Consider the following 26,101-nt stretch of genomic DNA (forward strand, 5'->3'; position numbering starts at 1 on the left):
ATGAGCACCTAAAATGATGGATCCCCATCGGAGTGAAATTTAATCAACGTTGTAGACATCTCCTGCCGGGTAGAAAATAAACTTAAAATGCAAGCTTCCCTTGGAGGCTTCTGCAGTCAAACAAGACTTTGGCTTTTATAACAGAATTAAAAAGCAACAGAGGTGGAGGTTAAAGCCAGCAGATCAATGGTCATGCAGTGCAACAAAAGGAGAAACAGGATGACCTGAGAGCCATAAGAGAAGCAGCCTTTCCCAGCTGTCAATTGCACATCATGAGGTTCTTATTATTATTGCCCATTCTTGGTGAGCTGCCTCTGAACTGCTGCAGTCCATTGGTTGGTGGTATACCCAAAATGCCATTAAAAAGGAGCAAGTTCCAGAATTCTGACTCAGCAACACGAAAGGAACAACGATATATAAGTGGATTCAAACTTGCAGGTGCTGGAATTCTCCATTTAATTGCTTCCCTTGTGCTCCTAGATGGCAGTGGTCATGGGTTTGGAAGATGCTGTCCAAAAGAACCTTGGTGAATTTCTGCATTGGATTATCTCCTGGGGAGATGCTGTGTAACAGGCGCTTCCTCCCAACCCTTCTCTTTGCCTCCTCCTGCCCCCAACCCTCCACCACCATTAAGCGCAAGGTTATGAACCTCTAGCGCCTTCCATCAGCACAGCCCCACACTGGCACACGGCAGGAAGGTGGTGCCACCCACCTGCTTGATGGGCAGGCCACAAGCCAATCAGAGCTGTAGCCTGTGGGCAAGGAACCAGCCCACCCAAACACCATAAGAGTGAATGGAACTCCATGTATTGTATCAGAGAATGTAGCAAATTGAGGAAAGTTTGTGTTCCTGACTCAGACCCAGCAGAAAGATGGAAAGCAACACATTAGGATTCAGTATGTATTTAGGATTCTTCTTTACCTGGGATTAGTTGTGTGATCAAATTGACCTCTGCTAATAAGATGGCATTTCAAATTACAGCATGAATTTCACACCATTGAAAAGAATACCTCGTGTTTAAGTCAAGACCCTAATCTCAGTTTAAAAAAAACAAAGTTTTCAAAATTTGACCTATACATGAGTACATAAGATCTCTCAACCTCAAATCAAATTGAATTTAATTAGCTTTGTCACATGTACTCAAATGAGTACAGTGCAAGTTTATAGGGCACCACTTACAGCACCATCTTAGGTACAAAGGTACTTATGTAAGCTTCTTCAGTTCCAAGGTTAGTTACAGTATAACAATGTCACCAACACACAGCACCACCTTAAGATTGTACCTAGGTACTGTGTTCGTACAGAATAGAGAAATGAAGAAAAAAAAGTTACATTAAAAAGGTACAGCTTGAGTATAGCTGGACCTATAAAATAACTTCATAAAATCCACCCTTTCAACTTCAATCATCTCTCCAATTTCTAAAACTACAGTTTATTCATTATTCCTCGCCCAATAAAAATCCTCTAGAGGTATTGGGCTAATTCTGATGTTGAACGCGATTGGTCGGTCATAAAATATTGTGGTTACTAAATTGGATTAAAACAAAAATTATCAGTGCCCACTCATTTCCATATTTATTTTCATCTATTATTCTGTTTCAGAAAACAGGTTATTAAGTTTACGTGTTTGAGGTTTACGTTTTGCAGGCACTAGGCCGAACGATAGCCTTAAACTATTAAGTTGCTCATACTGAAAGTCAACATACTTCCTAACTGCAGACAAGTTAACTGTAAGGAGGTTATTGACAATGCAACAACCAAAAACTATAATGACAGATACTTGCACACAACCAATCATTTTTTCCCCATCCTATTCAACCTCAGAAGCTACTAGACATAGAGATGAGAAGAGGAGAGAGAGTGAGGACTGCAGATGCTGGAGATCAGAGTCGAGAGCGTGGTGCTGGAAAAGCACAACCGGTCAGGCAGCATCCGAGGAGCAGGAGAATTGATGTTTTGGGCATAAGCCTGCTCCTTGGATGCTGCCTGACTTGCTGTGCTTTTCCAGAGCCACACTCTCCATAGAGATAAGAAAGGAAAACGTTGAAGAAACAAACTGTTGAAAAATGATAAGTCTTATAGCAAGAAAAATAAAATACAAATTGTAATTAATCATTTAACTATTTGTGGTTGATATATAAATTGGTAAAAAGTCACTGGTGAGTATAGTACTTGAGCATTTAGAGTCAGATATACAGCACAGAAACAGACCCTTCAGTCCAAGTCATCCATGCCAACAGATATCCAAACCTAATCTAGTCCTATTTGCCAGCACGTGGCCCATATCCCTCTACACCCTTCCTATTCATATATCCATCCAGATGCCTTTTGCATGCTTTAATTTCTTAAAACAATTTGAAATTTTGTTTTGCATTCATCAGAAAATTTTGCAAGAATAAAAATCCAAAGGAAAGAACCATTCACACTACATGAGAAAAGTGCTGATTGGTTGACAAGTGGACTCTGATTGTTGACATGAAGAATGTATCCATTGAAAGTTATCAGCTAAGCTGTGCTTAAATTTTAAGCCAAACAGATCAACTCCGATTGGCTAAGGTTTTCACTGACAAATGAACCAGCATTTGGGGAAAAATAGAAACAGAGGATAGGAGGAGTAGGCCATTCCACACGGAGAATAATGTATCAGTCATGATTATCACTGATCATTGAGTTCAATACACTAATCCCCAGCCCCCTCCCTTTATATCTTGTGAGTCCCTTAGCCATAACAATGTTTTGGTCACAATCACTTTATGATCCTGAATTCCACAGGCTCACTACTCTTTGGTGAAACAGCAATAGCCTAACAGTTTTAACGCTATATATTAAAGAAAAATCCAGATAATGCTCTGGGGACCTGGCTTCAAATCCCACCATGACAGATGACCTGAATTCAATAAATATCTAAAATTACAAAGCTGTGACCACAAACCGTTAATTGCCAGAAGAAAACCCTTCAATTCACTCATGTCCTTTTGAGGATCTGAAACCTGAATACTGGTAGAGATAACCAGTTGTTGTCAGGAACACATGCTCTTACTAACTTCGGTGGCAACAAAATGGCTTCTCAATTCAAATAATATGAAAAAATGGCTTCGAGACTGCAAATTGACAATTCTGCTAAAAGCTGCATAAAATGGCTTTTAACTCTGCCATAGCAGCATAATCAACTAACCACAGTTAGCTTCAACGGAGATTAGCAGACAGTGCTTCCTTTACATCATAGAAATAAATAGATTAGATAAGAAATTACTGGCTATCCTAACTAACATCCAGATGCAGGTGCAAAGACTCGGTTTCGGAGATAAGGGTGGCTCGAGTGTTGGAAAACAAAATTGGTTCCCAGGAAATATCAGTGGACCAAGTAGCTGTCAAATAAAACTATTTTGTTAATCGATTGATAATTGTCTGAATGTACTATATGATTATGGCTTGTACCTTCTTTAAGAAAACTATAAAAATGTCTTTGTTTTAAGCCACATGCGCAACTCCTCTGAGGAACACGGAAATGTATAACCTGTGTGTTTCTGGACAATCTGTGCCCAGCCGTATGAAGAAAATAAAGAATGAAGTCTTAAAGAACCAGGCCAATTGTGAGTGCTATTGACCGATCACAGAACAGAGAGACCTCCACCCGACCTCGCCCCGCCCCAGGGTCCAGATCTTCAGTTTATATATTTAAATGCACCTATGAGAGAAGGAGCAAAACTTGATCTATTCTTCGGGAATAAGGCAGGCCAAGTAACTGAAGCGTTAGGAGTGGAACATTTTGGGACAAGTGATTATAATTCCATTGGTTTTAAATATAGTTACAGAAAAGGATAGCTTCCATAAAAGTTAAAGCTCTTTCTTGGTCTAAAGCCTATTTTAATGATAGGAGATTAACTTTCAAGTTAAATGAAGTAGACTGTTCTCAGGTAAAGGGACAACTGACCGGTGTGAGGCTTTCAAAAGTGTGATAATGAGAGTTCAAAGGCATCATGTCCCTGTTAGTAAAGAGCAAGGCTGACAAGATTAAGGAACTATGGATAAAGACCAGGTTCTAGTTACGAATAAGAAAGAATATTAGATATAGACAACTGGGATCAACTGATTCTCATGAAAAGTTGAAAGAGTGTAGGGGCATTCTTAAGATGAGAATCAGGAGAGCAAGGAGGGGATTGATAGTGATGGCAGATAAGGTTAAGGATGATCCAAAAGAAATTCTACAAACACTTTAAGAGCAAAAGAACAACTAGAGAGAGATTAAGGCTCCTTGTCTATGTGTTAATCCTCAGGAGATAGGAGAGATATTAATTGAATACTTCACGTCAGTTTTTACTGTGAAGAAACAAATGAAAGCTGGAGAACTTGGGAAAATACATCCGGATGTTCTGAAAATAGTTCAAATTACAGAAGTAGTGGTGATGGAGGTCTGAGAAACCTGATAGATTCTCTGGTACCTGATCACGTGTGTCCTCGGGCATTGTTGGAAGACAGAAAAGAAATTGATGGGCCCCAGCAGAAATATTTGCATCATCTATAACCATGCGTTTGGTGCCAGAGGTCTGAAGGGGTGCTAATGCTGTGCCTTTATTTAAGGAAGGTTGTAAGGAGAAGCCTGAGACTTGAGAGTTTGACATCGGTGGTGAGTAAGTTGTTGGAGGTGTTTCTGAAAATAGGATTTATATGCATTTGGAGAGGCAAGGACTGATTAGGAATAGTCAAAAATGGTTTTCTGGGAGGGAAATCATGTCTCAAACTCGATTGGTTACTCCCTTCAAAAACTCAAAAAATGATGAGGGCAGAGCAGTGGACATTGTTTATGTGATCTTTAGTAAAGCCTTCGACAAGGTTCCGCATGGAAGACTAATTAGTAAAATTACATCATATGAGATTCAGGATGAGCTTGCCAATTAGATACAAAATTGGCTTGATGATAGGAGACAGAGGGTGGTGGTTTCTCAGACTAGAGGCCTGTGACCATCAGTGCTCCACAGGGATCAGTATTGAATCCACTTTTATCTGTCAGCCATACAAACAGTTTGGAGGAGAATGTAGGAGACATGATTGGTAAGTTTGCAGATTATACCAAAAGTGGTGGCATAATGGATAGTGGAGAAGCTTATCCAAGGTTACAAAGATGTCTAGATCAATTGAGCTGAGGAGTGGCAGATAGAGTTTAATTCAAATAAATGCAAAGGATTGCATTTGGTGAAACAAATAAGGCCAGGACTTATACAATTAATTGTAGAACAGAGAGACCTTAGGATTCAGATACATAGTTCTTTGAAATCTACATCACAGGTAGACCGGGTGATTAAGGCAGTGTTTAGCATGCTTGCTGCCCTCATAGCTCAGACCTTTCAAGTACAGGAATTGAGATACCATGTTGAGGTTGTGGAGGACATTGGTAAGTCCTCTTCTGGAGTACTGTGTGCAGTCTGGTCACCCCACTATAGAAAGGATATTATTAAACTGGAGAAGCTTCAGAAAAAATATTTACCAGGATGTTGCCAGGAATGGAGGGTTTGAGTTATAAAAATAGACTGGAAAGACTGAGACTTTTTTCACTGGATTGTATGAGGTTGAGGGGTGACTTTATAGAGGTTTATCAAATCACGAGGGGCATGGAGAAGGTGAATAGATAAAGGTGTTTTCCCTAGGTTGCGGAAATTCAAAACAAGGGAGCATATTTTTAAAGGTGAGAGGAGAAAGAAAGATATAAGGGGCAACTTTTTACCTAGAGTGGTTATATATGAACATGAACTAGGACCAGGAGTAAGCCCTTTGGCCCTTTGCGCCTGCTCTGCTATTCAATAAGATCATGGCTGATCGTTTTGTGGCCTCAGCTCCATTTATCCACCTTCTCACCATCACCTTTAATTTCTTGATTGCTCAAAATAATTATCAATCTTAGCTTTAAAAACATTTACTGAAGTAGCATCAACTACTTCACTGGACAGAGAATTCCATAGACTTACAACCCTCTGGGTGAAGAAGGTCCTTCTCAATTCAGTCCTTAAGCTGCTCCCCCTAATTCTGAGGCTGTGCCCTCTTGTTCTAATTTTACCTGCCAGTGGAAACATTATCTCTACGTCTATCTTATCTATTCCCTTCATAATTTTATGTTTCTAAGCTTATAAATTCCAATGAATATAATCCCAGTCTACTCAATCTCCTCATAAGCCAATCCTCTCAACTTTGGAATCAACCTAATGAACCTCCTCTCCACCCTCTCTGGTGCCAGTCCATCCTTTCTCAAGTAAGGAGACCAAAACTGCCCATAGTACTTCAGGTGTGGCCTCACCAGCACCTTATACAGCTGCAGCATAATCTTCATGATTTTAAATTCAATCCCTATAGCAATGAAGGACAAAATTCCATTTGCCTTCCCAATTACTTGTTGCACCTGCAGACCAAACCTCTGATTCATGCACAAGGACACCCAGGTCCCTCTGCACAGCAGCAGTCTGCAACTTTTTAACCATTCAAATAATAGTCCCTTTTACTTTGATTCCTACCAAAATGGATGACTTAACATTTATTAACATGGTATTCCATCTGCCAGATGTTTGACAACGCATTTAAAATATCTGTGGTCCTCTACAAAATTTCACAGTCCTCTGAACACTTCGCTCTCCTACTCATGTTAGTGTTAACTGCAAACTTTGACATATGTGGAATGAATTGCCAGAGTAAGTGGTGGATGCAAATACAGTTACAACATTTAAAATACTGTTGGGTAAGGACATGAATAGGAAATGTTGAGGGATATGGGCCAACTGCAGGCAAGTGGGAGTAGTTTAGTTTGGAAACAGGGTCTGGTTTCCATGCTGACTGACAATGAAAGCAAACCACCAACCATACTTGGTCTGAACTACAGAATGCCAGACCTACAGCAGTGTGGTTGACTCAACTGCCCTCTGGGTAATTAGAGATGGCCAATAAATGCTGGTCCAGCTAGCAATTAAAACTAAAACTAGGTTTACACTCTTCACCAATTTTTGTTGTACTAGAGTCCACCTGCTAACGAATCAGATCTCTCCTCTTGTTCAGTACAAATTTGATTCGCCAACTTTAAGTACATTTAAGTCGTCACTGGACAAGCACATGGACGTACATGGAATAGTGTAGGTTAGATGGGCTTCAGATTGGTATGACAGGTCAGTGCAACATCGAGGGCCAAAGGGCCTGTACTGCGGTGTAATGTTCTATGTAAATGTTGGCTTCCTCTGGAATTTATATTCTTGCAAAATGTCCTGCCAGAATGCAGGATGAGAAACTTCAACATAATGTCAATTTTTTTCCCCACTTGAAATATTAAAAAGTAACAATACTCATTTTAAATGCTTTAGTTCATCTCCATGCAAGTAATAGCCTGATTAAACTTCATTTTAAACAAAAAAAAAGGGTACCCAGATTTTTTGTTTACAAATGTGGTGGAAAAAACAAAGAGGAGAAAAGAAAGGCAATTTTATTAAAAATCCTTGGAGATTTCCAAAGCTGATTTCATAGGTTGGTGAAACTGTATTAAGCAATGCTTCCATTTACTAAGCCTAGGAATATTTTTAAAAATCCATATCCAGTGTTACTCAAATGATGGATCAAACTTAACGACTGTCTTGACTTATCACCTGATCTATAATTATGCACAAGATGTAGGTTTTACCGTCATGTAAAACTCCATTCACTCGAATCATATATCGTTGTGCAGCAGTCCGATCTTCGACTGAGTCAGTACTTTGTCCCGGAGGTGAGGCCGTCTCCATCTCTAAACACATGGTGAAACACAATCAGAACATAAACAATAGTGCATGCTCAAAATATGAAAACAAACTCTCAGAACAGAAGCACAAAATTTGTGAATCGTTGGACTTAAGATTGTATCAGATCATTTATTGAGCTTTCAGAGCAAGCAGAGGGAAAAAAAAAGCAAATAGAAAAAAAGGTTGTACCACATTGCTTTAAGGTTGCTAGTACAGTTGCAAAGGCATTACTACATTACTAACACAGAAACACTGAAACAGGGAGGTATTTTTCTTTACAAACATTATGGTTGCTGGCTCTGACCTGCACATGCTACTATTGAGGTCTGTTTGTATCACCAACTGTATAAAGGGTACTTCCAGTAAACATTGTACTCAGAGCAGAAACAAAACCCATTGCTAAATTCACTCAACGCATTTAGTTTCATGAAAAAAAAGTTAAATAGGGTCTCCAATACATGCACTTTTCAATGCATGTAACCCAAGAAAATAAAACTTAAAATAAAGGTACCAGAAAATAAAACCTTCGTGGACAGGATTTTCTTCTTCATGGTATCTATGAAAAGCAAGAGCCCGGAAACAGCAGATGGGATGGGTGGGGAAAGGAGAACATATATTCCTAACAGACCCAGTTAAGTTGTTTGCCCAAACTAAAAAGTATTTTTATATACATTACACAATACCAATTTTTTAAAAAAATTGGTGACTAGGCTGGCTCAAACATGTACATTTTAAAATAATTCATATTAAAAATATTCCTCAATATAATTAAAGACTGGCAGTCTAATTTCATTAGCACATCTGAAAATGATTTGCCACAAATAAAATAGATACTTTATCTAGCAATCTATCACCTGCAAGAAATCAAATTTTAAAAATACTATTCATGACACTTTCAGTAATAGAGATGTACAGCACGGAAACACACCCTTCGGTCCAACCTGTCCATGCCAACCAGATATCACTGAGCTCAACAGAGAAAATGAATATCCTGCTGAAAATTCTTCGTGTCTGTGTGGGTTTCCTCCCACAGTCCAAAAACGTGCAGGTTAGGTAAATTGGCCATGCGGAATTGCCTGTAATGTTAGGGGAATGGGTCTGGATGGGTTGCTCTTTGGAGGGTCGGTGTGGACTTGTTGGGCCGAAGGACCTGTTTCCACACTGAGTGTAATCTAATCTAATCTAATCTCCCAACCCAATCTAGTCCCACCTGCCAGCACCTGGCCCATATCCCTCCAAACCATTCCTATTCATATACCCATCCAAATATCTCTTAAATGTTGCAATTGTACCAGCCTCCACCACATCCTCTGGCAGCTCATTCCATACACGTACCACCCTCTGCGTGAAAAAGTTGCCCCTTCGGTCTCTTTTATATCTTTCCCCACTCACCCTAAACCTAAGCCCTCTAGTTCTGAACTCCCCAACCCCAGGGAAAAGACTTTGTCTATTTATCCTATCCATGCCCCTCATAATTTTGTAAACCTCTAAGGCCACCCCTCAGCCTCCGACGCTCCAGTACAAACATGTTCATGTGGATATTTACACTTAAAAAAGCGAATACATCACCACCGGATGATCAGAAAAGAATTTGTCCTACCAACAGATTATTAAACAGTTTATTTGCCCATAAATGTGAGATGCTGCATTTTGGGAAAGCAAATCTTAGCAGGACCAAAGGGTCTGTTTCCATGCTGTACATCTCTATGACACTATGACTTATACACTTAATGGTAAGGTCCTAGGGAGTGTTGCTAAACAAAGAGACCTTGGAGTGCAGGTTCATAGCTCCTTGAATGTGGAGTCGCAGGTAGATAGGATAGTGAAGAAGGCGTTTGGTATGCTTTCCTTTATTGGTCAGAGTATTGAGTACAGGAGTTGGGAGGTCATGTTGTGGCTGTACAGGACATTGGTTAGGCCACTGTTGGAATATTGTGTGCAATTCTGGTCTCCTTCCTATTGGAAATATGTTGTGAAACTGAAATATTTGCCATGTTTTCTTGTGCTATTGGTAAGAAACAAATTGAGTCACAAAAATTCCAGTTACTTGACATGCTCAAGCAGGGTCAATAGCTTAGACTAAAATTTGCAGTTCAGGATGTGTGCAACTCCAAGCACGGCTTCTGCTGAACTATTAAAGTTTAGTTGGTCATGTGATTTATGCTGCTAAGTCCAAGGCTAGGATAGATCAAGTTATACAACTCCTAAAATAACATTACACCATCTGAGAGAGAGAGAGAGAGAGAGAGAGAAGGAGGTCAGTCATTTGGAGATGGTGCCTGGGCTCCCATCGCTGTCCAGGACTGTTCTCGGCAGCATTTCCGTAAGCAGTGTTCACTTTTAATCACTGTGAACAAAAGATGCAATCAGTGTTGGTCCACCCCTTTGATGTAATGTTTCTATCAGAACCTCGAAATCTTATTCGGTTAATCCGAAATTCGGATAATTGATATTCGAATAATTGAGGTTCCTCTGTAGTTACAAATTTCTTCATTTATCACTGTAACTATTTACATAACTGTATAAAAATGTGGAAACAATTTTTTCCAAATGGGGTTCCAAAGGGAGTGAATCCCTGAGACTAAGAATATCACTGTTCAGCATTCAGTGTGGATACTATAGCTTGTGAATTTGGAATTTGGTTTCTCCACGTTTGGAAACTTGACAACACGGAGAGAAAACTTCAGATTTCTTGGGTCCAAACATCAACCCCTTCCCCTGTCAAAGTGATAGGTAGCACCCAAGTGTAGCGTTCAGCTCACATTTTCAGCAGATTCATTTGTACCAGCAGGGGGAAGGGTGTGAATCCCAAATTTGGCAGGGCCTTCTGAACAACATATTCAGTTAAGAAATAGCCAATAGAGTTAGAAAAACAATAAACACCTCCACAAATGCTTCAATTTTTTTTGCAGTTAAACAGATAAAACCCAACTGAGCAGCTTTTTTTCTTCTGAGAGAAGTTTACTTTTTCCAGCTGTTTCTTTGGCAAGACAAATGCAGTATTGTTACAAGTTTCCAGTTAGGGACAAGAATCAAACACTCCTTCCCTAGACCAAAAGTGAGCAGTCACCAGTGGCAACTCATAGCTACAGCCAACTGCTCAACTGATAGGAACAAAGCAGTAAACCAAAGACAAAAGACAAAAACAGGAACTGCCAGAGAAACTCAGACCTGCCAACACCTCTTGAGGAAAAAGAAATTAACATAGAGTCTTTAGAATACGGAATTCAGTTTTGAGGATGGGTCACTGTACCCAAAACTGTTTTCTCTCCACAGATGCTGCCAGACTTGGAGTTTCTCCTGCAATTTGTTTGTTTCAGGTATCAAAGTTGGGCTGGTAAGATTCATTTTACCAAACTACTCTGGTAAACAAGACGGAAAATCCTTACCACCAAATCTCAAACTCCAAATCTTCTCTAGTGCTGGTGAGTTATTTGGTGTTGTGGAGTCAGGGTGGAACAGGAATTAAGGTTTGCTAACCTGCCTAGTCATAGAATACATTGGTACTAATTATCTGTAACTTACATTTCTGAAAATCAGATTAAACTTGCTCACTAACAAGTTCTCAAGCCAGTATTTAAAATTTAAAAGGGAGGGATGAAACTGGAATTCAATATGACCTTTTGAAGCTTAGAACATTAGTATTTTGAGAAAGATTCTCTGGGCCCACAGCTATTGACAAACAGTAAGACCTGTGTATGTTTTGTAAATAGTGTACTGTAGATTATATCAATGACTCCCAATGATCCAGGTACATAGCCATGAGAATCTGAAATGTTAGGATGTTGTTTTGAGCATATTTGTCAATTTTATATGGGTATACGTTAAAAGTTGCAAGAGTTGATTGTTTCTGGCGTGTTGGCCAACCTATCCGCAAAGTGTGAAAGATTCTGGTTGAAAGATCTTTCATGTGAAGTAGTCACCCTAGTCAGTCTTGCTGCTAACCTCATGGACCTGCTTCGAGCAGTGCATCCCAGACCCTGTACAAATGTATTGGGCTGGAGTTTGCACTGAAAGGAAAACTGAAGTGATCATTGCTCAATGCAGATGTAAATCAGGCAACAACTGCCAGAACGTAGATGTGCACAGTAAAATTTTAAATCTGGAAGTTTACCCCACTCCAAGTGGGGCAGATTCAGCATTGAAGACATGGAGAGTAGGAGATCACACTTAAAAGAGCAATCATGATCGTTTTAAATGGTGTACTATTCCTGATCCCATTCCTTGCGTCTTTACTTACTTGGTACCACTGAATGCTAGAGAGAAAAAAAAACATATTGGACATATTGGCTGATGCATTCAAAAGTAATTGAACTGTTAATGGCATACTAAGTTTTCATTAGTGCTCAAAACAAAAATACCTCAATGGCACTGATTTTAAATTACTGATCAGTCCTTTGTTTCATACATCTGATGCTATCCAGATTTCTCTCTCTACCATAACTTTCCATTGCTCAACCTCGTAATCTTGGAGTAATTTTAATTGGACATACCCTGGTGGAAAGAGTAGCTACCCTGGAAGTGGCAGAAAAATACCAAACTCAACTGAGCTTATCCAACTGAGCAGACGATCAGGATAATGTCAGTCATGGATGAGGGAGCGGAGTGTTGGAAAGCAAAAGATATTTGTAGTGCAGTAGGACTGAACCACAGACTAGAAGGTCCTGGTTCAAGTCCCACTTGCTCCAGACCGGTGTACTCGCAACTCTGAATAGATGGATTAGGAAAATATCTACACAGAGCAAGAAAATGTGTCGGGTGAGGAGGAGGTATCCTGAGAGGTGAGGGAACAGTGCTAAAAGTGGTTATCGGTGATGCAGGTTCTCTAACCACACAACATCCTCACTGGAGGGAGATTCAAGTTTTGTGCTGCCACATTTGGAGAAGAATTGAGGTTACAGGAGAGCAACAGGTTCTGTATATAGCAATTCTGTGACTCTTGGGGCAGAACAGTGGTTAGTACTGCTGCCTCACAGCACCAAGGACTTGGGTTCAATTCTAACCTTGGGCATGGGTTCCTATCAGGTGCTCCAGTTTTTCTCACACAGTTCTAAGATGTGCAATAGATTAGCTGGTTAAATTGCACCGTAGTGTCCAGGGATGTAGGGGCTAGGTGTATTAGCTATGGTCAATATGGGAATGGGGAGTGGGGGAAAGCTGGATGGTGGTGAGATGCTTTTCAATTTTGGTGCTGACTTGATGGGTCGAAAGGCCTTTATCTGCACTGTAGGGATTGTACAATTCTATAAACTTCTCAAAGCTGGTAGCATCTTTTGTTTTACCAATTAATGTCAGCCCACTTTCATTTTTACTCACTGTGGCTTGCCCAATCCAATTGGGATTCAGGCTGCAGTTGGTTGTTTCTGTTTTCAACATGCTCAAAATTAACAAAAATGAATAAGTTTAATTATTTAAAAGGCAGCAAACAGTAACAGCCATTTCACCAATTCAGTTTAAAATGATGCACAAATTTTGAATTTGAGTTCACAGTCAGTCAAATACCTCTGATTGGTTGTTTTGCAAATCTCTCATGCAACCGATACACAAATATATCTTACTAACTGCTCTATTCCAATGGAAGTCATTCTTTTTATTTTCAGAATACTGCAAGCATGCTTGTAAGGGTTGCTGTAAGAAGATCATGCTGAACAAATGTATATGAAAAGCAATCTAAACCATCCTGCAGACTCCCTTTTGATATTCAAGAATGGAGCTGTTTCACTTGAACAATTCGAACAAGTGTATCTGTTGCATTTGGTCAGTTCCACTTATTCTAAAAAAATCCTCACTTTTCCTTTGCGTGATAGCATGGTGATGCATGGTAATTATTGCTATTCAAGTGCTAGCTTGTCAGATGCATATGGTTAGAAAGATAATTACCAACACCATCTTGACTGTTTTCTTTCTAATTGACTTAGCCTATGTCAAATAAATGTTTGCACATCTCCCAGTACTTAGTTAAGCATGCTATCTCAAAAGAAAATGTGAAAGTCATATGTGCTCAGTCACATTCAGCCAACTCTCTCTCATACATCAACGAGTCAAGCTACTGGGAGAGCCCAGAGATTTAGGCCAGAACCTTTGCTCCTGGTTTGGTAGTGTAGACATGGGAAAATCTCCAACTTTACAAAGCACACTAAGAAATATTTGGATTGTCAATTGGTGATGGGGGTTCAACTGAGCAATGCCCACAGGTTGTGTTTTAGAAAACAGTTTAAAAAGATTGGTTTGAAGGCAGATGCAAATCTTCCACAGTAAACGAACAAAGTATATCCTGCTCATATCTCCCCCCTCTTCCTAGGATGGAGGTAGGGTTCCAGTGTTAGGAACCATTTTGCCTGAGGTACAGAGCTTACCAGTTTGCAAAATTTCAGGTCTTTGGAGTCAAGAAAGTTCCTCTTGGAAATTCCTTCCTTTTTCCAAATGCCGAGCAGGCAAGCATCAGGAGCCTATAATTTATTTATCTAAATTATCCAAAATACTTTATGTTGCCTTCCATAAATTGGTTTCCTTAATATTTTCTGGGAGTGTTATTAGAAATCAGATTGTAACCATTTTCCCTGGAGTCCCGTTATACAAATTAATCTGCAGTGTCAAATTAAACTTCTACACACATTCAATACAAGCCCTTTCCTCAGTTTGTACTGATGGTCTACAGGCAAAAGCGAGGGATGCAGATGCTGGAGATTCGAGCTAAGAGTGTGGTGCTGTAAAAGCACAACAGGTCAGATAGCATCCAAGGAGCAGGAGAAACAACATTTCAGACAAAAGCCCTCCATTAGGAATGAGGCTGTGAGCAGTCGGGGTGGGGGTTGGGGTAGGTAGGTGAGAGTGCAATAAGTTAATGGGAAGTGGGGGTGAAGGTGATAGGTCAGAGAGGAGGGTGGAACAGAGAGGTGGGAAGGAAGATAGACAGGTCATGAGAATGCTGCTGATTTGGAAGGGTGGAACTGGGATAAGGTGGGGAGGGGAAACGAGGAAACTGGTGAAATCCACATTGATGCCATGGGGTTGGAGGTTCCCGAGATGGAAGATGAGACTTTCTTCCTCCAGGCATCAGGTGGTTAGGATTTGACGATGGAGGTGGAAGGCTCCTTTGGGGCCTTGAACGGAGGTGGGTGGGGGAGGGGGAGGAGCTGTGGCTGCAGGTTTTGCAATTCCTGTGGTGGCAGGGGAAAGTGCCGGGAAGGTGGGGGCGTGTGGACCTAACGGGAGAGTCACGGAGGGAATGATCTTTCCGGAAAGCAGATCGGGATGGGGAGGGAAATATCTCTGGTGGTGGGGTCTGATTGGAGGTGGCAGAAATGGCGGAGGATGATGCGATGTATATGGAGATTGGTGGGGTGGAAGATGAGGACCTGGGAAGCTCTGGCTTGTTACAGTTGGATGGGTGGGGTTCGAGGGCAGAGTTGCAGGAAGTGGATGAGATGAGCTAGAGGACATCAACCACACGGGAGGGGAAATTGTGATCTTTAAAGAAGAAAGCCTTCTAGTGTGTTCTGTGGTGGAACCAGCCCTCCTCGGAGCAGATGCGGAAGAGGAGCTGGGAAGAAGGGAAAGCGTGTTTACAGGAGACAGGGTGGGAGCTGTAGTCCAGGTATGGTGGTCTACAGTTTGACTTGACCCCATCAGGTCAAAAGCCAGCAATTTATTCTATGTTTTTAAATAAATGTTGTTATCTACATATCCAGAAATTGAGGCACAAATCCATAAAAATATTTCAGTTCTGTTTCAATTGTGCTCTCTTGTATTAAGCAATTACTCTGCTCAAAGTTTGAGAAATATATTTTCTTTGTTTCTGGATATTGACCAGGTCTTGCTGTACTTGATCATGGTCTGCTTCAGCATCTGAGGAATCACAAATTGTGTTGAACACTGTGCAGCAAAAATCCCACCCCGACCTCACGCTGAAGGAATGGTCATTGAAGCAGCTCGAAATGGTTAGACCATAAGATGCAGAAGTCGGCCATTCAGCCCACTGAATGAAATCTGGCTGATGTTTCTGCCTCTTCCCTGGATTCCTTTGAATAAGCATGACTCCCTCAGTCTTGAATGTGCCTGATGTCCCAACCTCAACAGCCCTCTGCTGAAAAAAAGATTTCAAATTCATTACTCACAAAAGAAGAAATTCCTCCTTATCAATTATAAAGTGCGCAACTCCTTATTGTGAGATTACGTCCTCTAGTCCTAGATTCACCCAAAGGGGAAAACATGTTTCTGCAACAACCCTGTCACGTGCTCTCAGGATCAGTGTTTCAATCAGGTGGTCTCTCATTCTTCTAAATTCCATAATGTACTCAACCTCTCCTCATAAGAGGATTCCTGTCAGACTCAAGATCAGTCTTAACTGCCTCCAATGCTAGTATATCATACCCTCACACGGGCCTCCGACGCTGTTCACAGTGTTCCAATGGTGGTCTGATTAGTGTTTTGTACAGTTTCAGCAAAACCTCCCTAATGTCATACTTCATTCTCTTTGAAATAAAAACCATTGGAATTCCCCATTACCCAAGTACTTGGATGCTAGCTTTGAGAGATTCATGGGTGTGGACTCCCAACCTCTTCTGCAGCACCCTGAAAACTTTCTCCATTGAAATAATATTCAGCTCCTCTATTCTTTCTGACAAAGTGCATGACCTCAAAACCTCGATTTTGCCGATTGACTTAACCTATCTGCAGACTTAGTCATCCTCACCACTTGCCTTCTTGCCCAGAATGTCATCTACAAACCTGGTTCCAGGACATGCACATACAGGTGTGGAACATTAAACATTCTAAAAATCCAAATTTATTACAGCCACTGCTTCCCCTTCCTCTTTCTTATTAACTCCTCAAAAGAATTTCAGTGCAATTTGTCAGGCATGATTTCCCCTTTCTGAAGCCATGCTGACGCTGCTTGATCATACTGACTATTAGTGCACTCTCCTGAAGAACTCCTGCTGAGGTGCCAGACCTCCAACAATTACAACCAGGAGAGAGCGTTTTCTCTCCAATTCTCACAGACTCATTTCGACTGGGCTCTTGAGTAAATACTGTCCTTAATGACAGTAACCCTCACTACCTCTGGAATTAACTCCTGTGTCAGGTGTTTCAACAAAAATTAGATCAGGAACTGATGGGCTTCAGCGGACGCTAAACTACAAGTCAGTGAGCAGGTAATTATTCAGTGCCTGTGGATAACAATGTCAATGACACCTTCCAACACTTTGCTGTTAATTGCAAGTAGACTTAAGGGAAAATTGGTGGCAGTCATGTAATCATGGGCATGGTCATCTGGAGGCCCAGATTAATGCTACAGGCATGTGGGTCAAAATCCAACTTTGTAAGCTAGGAGAATTTGAATTCAATCAATAAGTAAAATGTGGAATTGAAAACTAATTTAATCGACAGGGGCATGCAACAATTATCAGTTGCTGTCAAAATCTTACTGGTTCACTAATGTCTTTTCGAGCACAAAATCTACTACCCCTACAACCTCATCTGGTCTAGTCTCCATGTGGCTCCAAGTCCACAATAATGTTGTTCACATTAAAAACCCTCAGATTGCCAAGCAATTCACCCATTTCAAAAAATAAGGGATAATAAATGCTGACCAGGCCAGTGAGGCCTACATTGTTTTTGAAAAGCCTAATGGGACAAAAATTGACAGGGTTGGACTTCTCCTGCTTCCAGGGAGGGGGAGGGGGCGGGGGGGGTAGGTGGGATATACCTAGTTAATTATCCACAACTGGAGAGATGCTATTTTTGAAACATCCTAGTGCTCAAAAATGAGGTGAGAATAGTTAGGTGGTTTGGTTAGGGGCACAGCGCTTCCTAAAGTGTTGTCAGGACCCACAGCCTTTTCAGTATCCAGTATCTTTAACCTTTGAGAGTATCAAGAAACAGTTGATGTCTTTATTATTAGTGGACTAAAACTGGAAAACTATTGCTTTGAATCAAGGAAACTGGGGGAAAAAAAAACAGCTGCTGTTTAAAGACAAAAAACTTTTCCTGGGCTGTTTACAGCTGGCAGATCAAATGAAGGCAACAGGTGCACGATAAACTATGTTACTATTTGGAAACATCGAAGCTAGACAAATAGTCTCCACTTGTTTGTGTTCAGGAACAGCTTGCCTAATGACAGAGTTGTTTGGCTTTACTATTGACCAGTTATTCTGGGTGCAAGAGAGCTCAATCTAACAGCAGCTTTTGAACGGATGTCTGACCAAATGATAGATTGTGTATATGAGCAGCACAGCGAAGAGAACCTAACCTCTGAAGGGAAACCATCATGAGAGATGTACCAGTAAATTTAGCTGTTCACATCCATTTCTCCTATAACTGCTTTCTTTGCATAACCTTATCGATAGAAGGAGAAACAGCTGACTGAAAATAAAATGCTGGAAATCACAGCAGGTCAGACAGCATCCACAAGCTAGCATTGAGTCTGGATGACTCATCAGATGTGTTATTTGACTCTAAACATTAGCTTGCTTGCTCTCCATGGATGCTCCCAGACCTGTTGTGATTTCCAGCATTTTTTGTTATTAATAGGTTCCAGCATCTGCAGTAATTTGCTCTTAGGAAGAAAGGAAGCTTCCCAAGTATTGAAAGGATTGATTCCTGACCAATGATTGAACTTAAGTCATTAAAGACCTGTAAAGGCTAATCAATTCATTGAATCTTATAATCCAGATTGGCAGTATTGAATGGTATTATTCCCCCCCTACCCACCCCCACGACCCTTAGTTCCTACCAAGGTATTTGTGACTAGTTTAAACTCTAAGTCTGACCCCATACTTCTGTTACCTTCATTTAAAGACAAATTTGTTCACAAGCTCTTTTTTGGCTAATTATACAAAGTAGAATTGGCTGTACTGTTACAGGTAATCAAATGAGTGCAGTGAAAAGTCACCACCTATGGCACCCTCTTCAGTACAAAGGTCCCTGGGTACAGCTTCTTCAGTTGGTTATTGTATTTCTCTAAGTTTCTAAGTACAAAGTCCACAATAAAATACAGTCTTTAGGAATAGGTTATAAAATGGAGGAAAAAAATTCAGAACAAGAGAGAGTTTTCCAACCCAAATGTGATCGAATATGCAATTTCAAATCAGAATTGGAGAGCAAAGTAGAGTTGTAAATTTTGCTGGTGATCAAACTTTTTCCACTTTTGTCAAGACTACAGGAATAGTGGGTTGGATTTCCAGTGTGCTATCCCAGCCAATCCTAACGCTATCATGGAGTGAATTAAATTGGCTGAAGGCTGCATCTGAGATGCTGGAGACCTCAGAGGCTGGACTGCTCCGATGTTAAAAATTCAGTTGTACAAAGTGTTGTGGGAGATAGGGGAATCTGGCTGGAGCAGCAATTATTGCACATTCCTCATTGCCCAGGTGTCCATTAAGAATCAACCACATTGCCGTGAGTCTGGAGTCCCATGTAGGTCGACCAGACAAAGAACAGCAAATTTTCTTCCCTGAGGGACATCACTGAATCAGATGTGAACAATGGTCATTGGCAATGGTAGTCAGGAGACTAGCTTTTAATTGCAGATTTTCATTCACTTCAAATATGACCATCTGCTATGATGGTATTCAAATCCAGTGTCCACAGGGCAATAGCCTGGAGCCCTGGATATCTAAAGTTAAAGAGTCTGGTGCTGGAAAAGCACAGCCGGCCAAGCAGCTTCCAAGGAGCAGGAAATGATGAAGGACTTATGCCTGAAACGTCGACTCTCCTGCTTCTCAAAAGCTTTTCAAGCACCACACTCTAATTTTTGATATACAGCAACTGCAGTCCTCACTTTCACTCTGTATATCTAGTCCAGTGACATTACCACTTTATCACCACCTCCCACAGGTGCTCTGTCTTCCGTGGAAAGAGCTGGTTAAACAAAAAAATCTGTCCCCATGCAGCATGGCAAGAAATGAAGGGTACTCCAACTGAAGGGTACCTTTCCTTTTTCAAGGGGCCAGAGCAGACAAAAGGCAGTACTCTCCTTATCAATGACATTTAAGGAAACAGAGGCATGATGGAGGAGAAGGTAGTAAGACAAACTAAGTAAAATTAGTGTTATGAAGATGTGGGTGTACCTTTAAGAGAGTGAATGACTTGGAAAGTACACCGAGTGCTGGAGAATTTACAAAGTAACATTTGATTCAGAACAAACAGCACTTGCTGAGTTGCTATGAGACAAAAAACATAAATTTGAATTCGGCCAGTTTAAATTAGATCCCGAGAAAAATATCAAACTCCAATCCAATTTGAATTGAGTATATTGACAATCTTATAAGCCAATGACAGAATCCAATGCTTTCGGGGTATAAGACCAGGGAAAAAAAAAATCAACAGTTGAGAGGAGAATTGCCAAGCCCAGAATGTAAACAGACTCTCTGAAAATAGCTCTCAAAGTACCTTTTCGATCAGCAACTTGGGATGCAGAAATTCCTAAAAAGAAAAGACGACATAGGAAGACCCAAATAGAAGAACAAAAGCTGCCTGATTTTGAGATAAGAAGTATGGTTTTGTAAATCTTAATTGGGAGTTTTATCAGATTAGTATTATAGAAGAGAATGTAAAAGATAGGGGTTAGAGGAAGAAATTGTAAATAGCGGTTAGTTAGTTATTCTCTGTTATACTTTAAGAAATAAGGTTTTAATTTTTACTTTAAATAGTTCTTGGCCACTCTAATTTTAACAAATTACTGCATGGGATAATTATTTTCTGTGTAGCTGATTTTAAATTAAACAGGAGGGTTTACCCAGTGTTGTAACATTAGATAAAGCGAGAAAATTATCAAATGCAACTTTGAAAACATCAATAAGAACAAAAACATAGTACCTGCAAGAAAATCTTCACAATTTCAATTCTTTTTGAACTGATGAGGTGGAATAACTGCAAGAAAGTAAATGGTGGTATTAAGAAGGTTCCTTGCATCATTAAGAATGCAGCCTAACTTTACAAATTTTAATTCATTTCAGCAATGCAACCACAGCAACTTCTTGATATGCATGGAGAATTGGACGGCAGGCTTGCTTTTCCGTGACCAGTGACAGAACAGTGCAGAGTACAGCAATTGGTGGTAATTTGTGATGCCCAGGACGTATAATATATTCCTCACTACAAAATGCTGGGTCACTTATACCACATTATTGCTAAATAGTGTTATGGATATCATGCAATTTGGTGTAATGAATGAATGTACCATCTTTGCTACAAAGTGTAGCAATAATTATCCAAGTTCTGCAATGTTGTGCAGAGTAATAAAACAAAATAATTGTTTCAGAGCTTCAGCATCCACACAGACCGAAAGCACTGGCTGCATTTAGGAGACAATAGCCGAATGGTATTATCGCTAGACTATTAAGCCAAGAACTCAGCTAATGTTCTAGAGACCCAGATGGGAGAACTGGAATTCAATTTTTTAAAAATCTGGCATAATTAAGGAACTAATGACAGTGAAACCATTGTCAGAAAAACTCATCTGGTTCACTACTGTCCTTTCGGGATGGGAATTTGCCATCTTTACCCAGTCTGGCCTCCATGTGACTCCAGACCCATGGTAAAATGGTCGACTCTCAACTTGTCCTTTGAAAATGATGTAGTTAGCCATTCGGTTGAAGGGCAGTAAGCATGAGCAATAAATGCTGATCAACCAGCAAAGTCTGTGTCCCATGAGTGAATAAAACAAACTGATGAGAAAACAGAGATAACATTGAGTCCAAGGACGCTCAGACTTTTGTAGAAAATAGCACTGATTTCTGAAGAGATCTGGGTTGAAATAAATCATTTCAAAAGCTGTTGCAAAATGACAGAAACAAACAGAAATTGCCAGAAAAGCTCAGCAGGAACAGCAAGCGCGGAGACAAATCATTTAACGTTTCGGGTTAGGTGACCCTTCAGAATTGTGGCTTGCAGCTCTCAGGTATTTTGTCCTACCTCCCTCTGGACCATGACCCCTTTGTGGAATATCAGGCTACTATATTCACTATGGGTCACCAACCTCATTTCACTTGATGATATTCCCCCACTGCCTCCAAGCTCTCAGTCTCCCAACGTGGCACAGCTCACCTCTATCACCTTCGCAAGATCCACAAACAGGACTACACGGGCAGACCAATAGTTTCTGCCTGTACCTGTCCCACAGAACTCCTCCCTTCCTACTTCCAGTCAATTCTTTCACCTTCCTCCCCCCCCGCCACCCCCTTGTCCAGTCCCTCCCCACTTGCATCACTAATTCGTCTGACGCTTTGTGTCAGTTTCAGAATCTCCAGTTGAAAGACTGCAGCCACCTTCTCCTCACCATGGATATGTAATCTCTTTAGATGTCCATTCCCATCAGCATGGTCTCAGGGGTCTCCGTTTCTTGGGGAAAAAAGGCCTGAACTGTCCCCATCCACTACGACCCTCCTCTGCCTGGCCAAGCTCAGTCTCACTCTTACCTGCTCCTTTAACTCCTCTCACTTTCTTCAGGTCCAAGGGGTGGCCATCATACCTGCATGGGTAAAAAATGAGGTCTGCAGATACTGGAGATCACAGCTGCAAATGTGTTGCTGGTCAAAGCACAGCAGGTTAGGCAGCATCTCAGGAATAGAAGTTTTGTTCCAGTCCTATTCCGACCCCCACCTAAGGCTTTCTCCAGTACTTCGATAACATCGTTTGTAATGCTTCCCTCTCTGATCTGAATTGGAAACGTTTCAGAATTTCGTTTCCAATTTCTACCCTGCCCTCACCTGCTCCATCTGACTCCTCCTTTCCTCAACATTTATTTCCATTTCTGGGGATAGGTTGACCACCAATATCTGCTACAAACCTACTTGACTATACACCCCCACACTCTAGTTCCTGTAAAGACTCTATGCCAGTCCCACAGTTCCTCCTTCTCAGTCACCTTTGTTCCGATGATGCCAATTTTGACAAGAGGCCTCTGAAATGTCCACCTTCTTCCTCAACTGAGGACTCCCCAGTCCTGTTGTTGACAGAGCCCTCAGCTGGGTTTATTTCTACACCGTACCTTTGCCCTCACCCCCTTTTCCCTTCTGCAACAGCGATAGGGTCTCCCTTGTCCTTACCTACCATCCCACCAGCATCCAAAACCAGAGGATCATTAACTGTCATTTCTGCCACCACCTCACTTCTCAGCCTTCCACAAAAGGACCAATTCCTCCAGATATCCTGGTCCATTCCTGCTGCATTCACAATACATCCAGAAAGCACCTTCCCCTGCAAATTGCAGAAATCACTTTACTTCCTCCTCAGCATCCATGGGCCCAAACACACCTTCCACGTGAAGCAGTGCTTTACCTGCACTTCACGCAAACAATTCTTCTACAGCCATGTGCCGCTACCTACATTCCCTGCAGTCAGCCCTGCCCCAGCTCAGGACAACACTCTCACAGACCTGCAAAGGACCTCTACTGTTTTTCATCCACAGAAGAATCCATACACCATACAAACAGTTCTTCTACTTTGTTGGATATGTGGAACAGTCCATCTTCCGCAACTACACTGGCACCAACCCCCACCTTTTCCTCCGCTACATCGATGACTGTATCGGCGCTACCTCATGCTCCCACGTGGAGGTGGAACAGTTCATCCACTTTACTAACACCTTCCACCCCAAGCTCAAATTTACCTGGACCGTCTCAGACTCCTACCTCCCCTTCCTACACTTCTCCATTTCTATCTCGGGTGACTGACTCAACACAGACATTTACTATAAACCGACCGGTTCTCACAGCTACCTAAATTACACCTCCTCCCACCCTGCCCCCTGTAAAAACGCCATCCCATATTCCCAATTCCTTCGCCTCCGCCACATCTGCTCCCAGGAGGACCAATTCCAATACCTAACAACCCAAATGGCCTCCTTCTTCAAAGACTGCAATTTCCCCTCAGACATGGTTGACGATGCTCTCCACCGCATCTCCTCTACTTCCCGCTCCTCTGCCCTTGAACCCCACTCCTCCAATTGCCACCAGGACAGAACCCCACTGGTCCTCACTTACCACCCCACCAACCTCCAGATACTTTGTATCATCCTTCGTCATTTCTGCCACCTCCAAACAGACCCCATCACCAAGGATATAGTTCCCTCCCCTTCCCTATCAGCGTTCCGGAAAGACCACTCCCTCCGCGACTCCCTGGTCAGATCCACACCCCCACCAACCCAACCTCCACTCCCGGCACCTTCCCCTGGAACCGCAATGCAAACCTTGTGCCCACACCTCCCCCCTCACTTTCCTCCAAGCCCTATGGGATCCTTCCATATCCATCACAAATTCACCTGCACCTCCACACACATCATTTACGGCATCCACTGCACCTGATGTGGCCTCCTCTACATTGGAGAAACAGGCCACCTACTTGCGGAATGTTTCAGAGAACACCTCTGGGACACCCACACCAACCAACCCCAATCGCCCTGTGGCTGAACACTAACTCCCCCCCCCCCCCCCCCCCCCCCCCACCCCCCCCACTCACCAAGGACATGCAGGTCCTTGGACTCCTCCATCGCCAGACCATGGCAAATCGACACCTGGAGGAAGAGCGCCTCATCTTCCCCCTAGGAACCCTCCAACCACAAGGGATGAACGCAGATATCTCCAGCTTCCTCATTTCCCCTTCCCCCACCTTTTCTCAGTCCCAACCCTCGGACTCAGCACCGCCTTCTTGACCTGCAATCTTCTTACCAACCTCTCTGCCCCCACCCCCACCTCTACCTATCACCCTAACCTTGACCTCCTTCCACCTATCGCATTTCTAACGCCCCTCTCCCAAGTCCCTCTTCCCTACCTTTTATCTTAGCCTGCTTGGCGCACCCTCCTCCTTCCTGAAGAAGGGCTTATGCCTGAAACGTCGATTCTCCTGCTCCTTGGATGCTGCCTGACCTGCTGCGCCTTTCCAGCAACATATTTTCAGCTCTGATCTCCAGCATCTGCAGTCCTCACTTCCTTCTTCACGCAATCTAGTCTACTGTATTCACTGCTCACAATGTAGTCTCCTCTACATTGGGAAAATTAAGCAGAAACTGGTGAGTTTCCCTTTTTGGCTGGAGTTCTGAGCAGTCACTTAACCTTAAGTGTTAACTCTCATTTCTCTCCAGATGCTACCAGACCTGCTGAACTTTTCCAGCAATTTGCGTTTGTTTCCGATTTCCAATATCAGCAATTCTTACTTAGTATGCAACTCACGATTGACTTTTTCCCACCCTAACTCCCCCTCATGTGCTTAGCAACAATTCAACTACAAAAGGAATTCCATTGAGCTCACCAGTTTCTCCAGACTTCAGCTAAGTTTGAAAAGATAATACTACATTTGATGTTCAATATTCAAATGCACAAACGTTTTTATGCCCAAAAATCACACAATCTTGAAATCTCAGACTTCCTATTTGAGATTTTATTGTTGTCATGAGCTAGACCTATTTCCACAAGATACAGAACTGTTGGAACATGAAGTTCCTCCCCCCACCCACCTCCAACAATATGTGTTTCACTTGGTGTACCTGGTCACCACGTCTGTACCAAGACTTGTTCAACTGCAATTTCTGATTATGGGGAGACTAACCTCACACCGACAGGTCTCTTTAGACCGAGGTTTTAATCGGTTTGGTGGAGGCAGTTTGTTGTGTGGACTAAAGGACACCGCTCCCTGGCCATTTGCTGAGCTTCAGGAGAACGTCTGAACAGCTGAAGAAACCCCTCTCTCTCTCTCTCAATGCCCTGTCTCTTTCAGTTCTGCGCAACGCGCGACAACACACTTCACCCAGATCACATGAAAGTGAAATGGGGAGGTGGAAGAAACGAAATTATGCAAGTACAGCTCAACAAACTGCATAGCTCACTATCGAGGCTGGAGAGGAAAACATTAAATGCAATCCTCATGAAACATTCAGTGCATTCTGATCTACATTCACAGAAATTAAGAGAGAGCGCAGTCGAAAACGAACCTTTAGCAATTTACAAAAGCAGTTGGCTTTCAGTATGAGCGTCACTTACGTCCGTGAAATGACTTTCACTCGAGAGCGGAAAAGGAGGATCGCTCACTCGCGGTTCCTGGTAAACAAATGCTAAGGAAAGAAAGGGACCTGTTTAACACTGTCACTGCTGCACTGGTCATGAGATTATAAAGATTTGGTAACGAAAGTGTATGCATTCACAATGAAACCATACTAGCAAATGGCCCTTGGGTTTTATTTAACTAAATCGTTTTTAATTAACCTGTTCAGAGCTGTTATAACACACCGCTTGATCTCCTGGTTCAGAGATAGGACAGTGCAAGATCCTTAGAGTCATACAGCGTGCAAACACACCCTTTGGTCCAAACAGTGTTATGCTAAAAATGATCCCAAACAAAATTAGTCCCACTTGCC

The 26,101-nt window shown here is 41.9% G+C and overlaps 1 protein-coding gene across 3 annotated transcripts in view; it reads right to left on the minus strand.

Moving 5' to 3' along the window:
• LOC132822962 (uncharacterized) overlaps window positions 1–25,773 on the minus strand; it is a 196,561-nt gene extending 170,788 nt beyond the window's left edge. Inside the window, exons 1-4 of one of the 3 annotated variants that reach the window (XM_060836434.1) lie at window positions 25,679–25,751; window positions 22,170–22,222; window positions 20,569–20,622; window positions 7,653–7,754 (exon numbers count right to left, since the gene is read on the minus strand). In XM_060836434.1, coding sequence (XP_060692417.1) covers window positions 7,653–7,752 — 100 coding nt within the window. In that variant the 5' untranslated portion in view covers window positions 7,753–7,754; window positions 20,569–20,622; window positions 22,170–22,222; window positions 25,679–25,751. Of the gene's footprint in view, window positions 1–7,652; window positions 7,755–20,568; window positions 20,623–22,169; window positions 22,223–25,678 lie in introns of all 3 variants that reach the window. The other 2 variants (XM_060836424.1, XM_060836416.1) reach the window with 2 other exon arrangements.
• Between the last annotated feature and the right edge of the window lie 328 nt (window positions 25,774–26,101).

The sequence above is a fragment of the Hemiscyllium ocellatum genome, chromosome 2 (assembly GCF_020745735.1).
Source record: "Hemiscyllium ocellatum isolate sHemOce1 chromosome 2, sHemOce1.pat.X.cur, whole genome shotgun sequence".
Lineage (NCBI taxonomy): Eukaryota > Metazoa > Chordata > Chondrichthyes > Orectolobiformes > Hemiscylliidae > Hemiscyllium > Hemiscyllium ocellatum.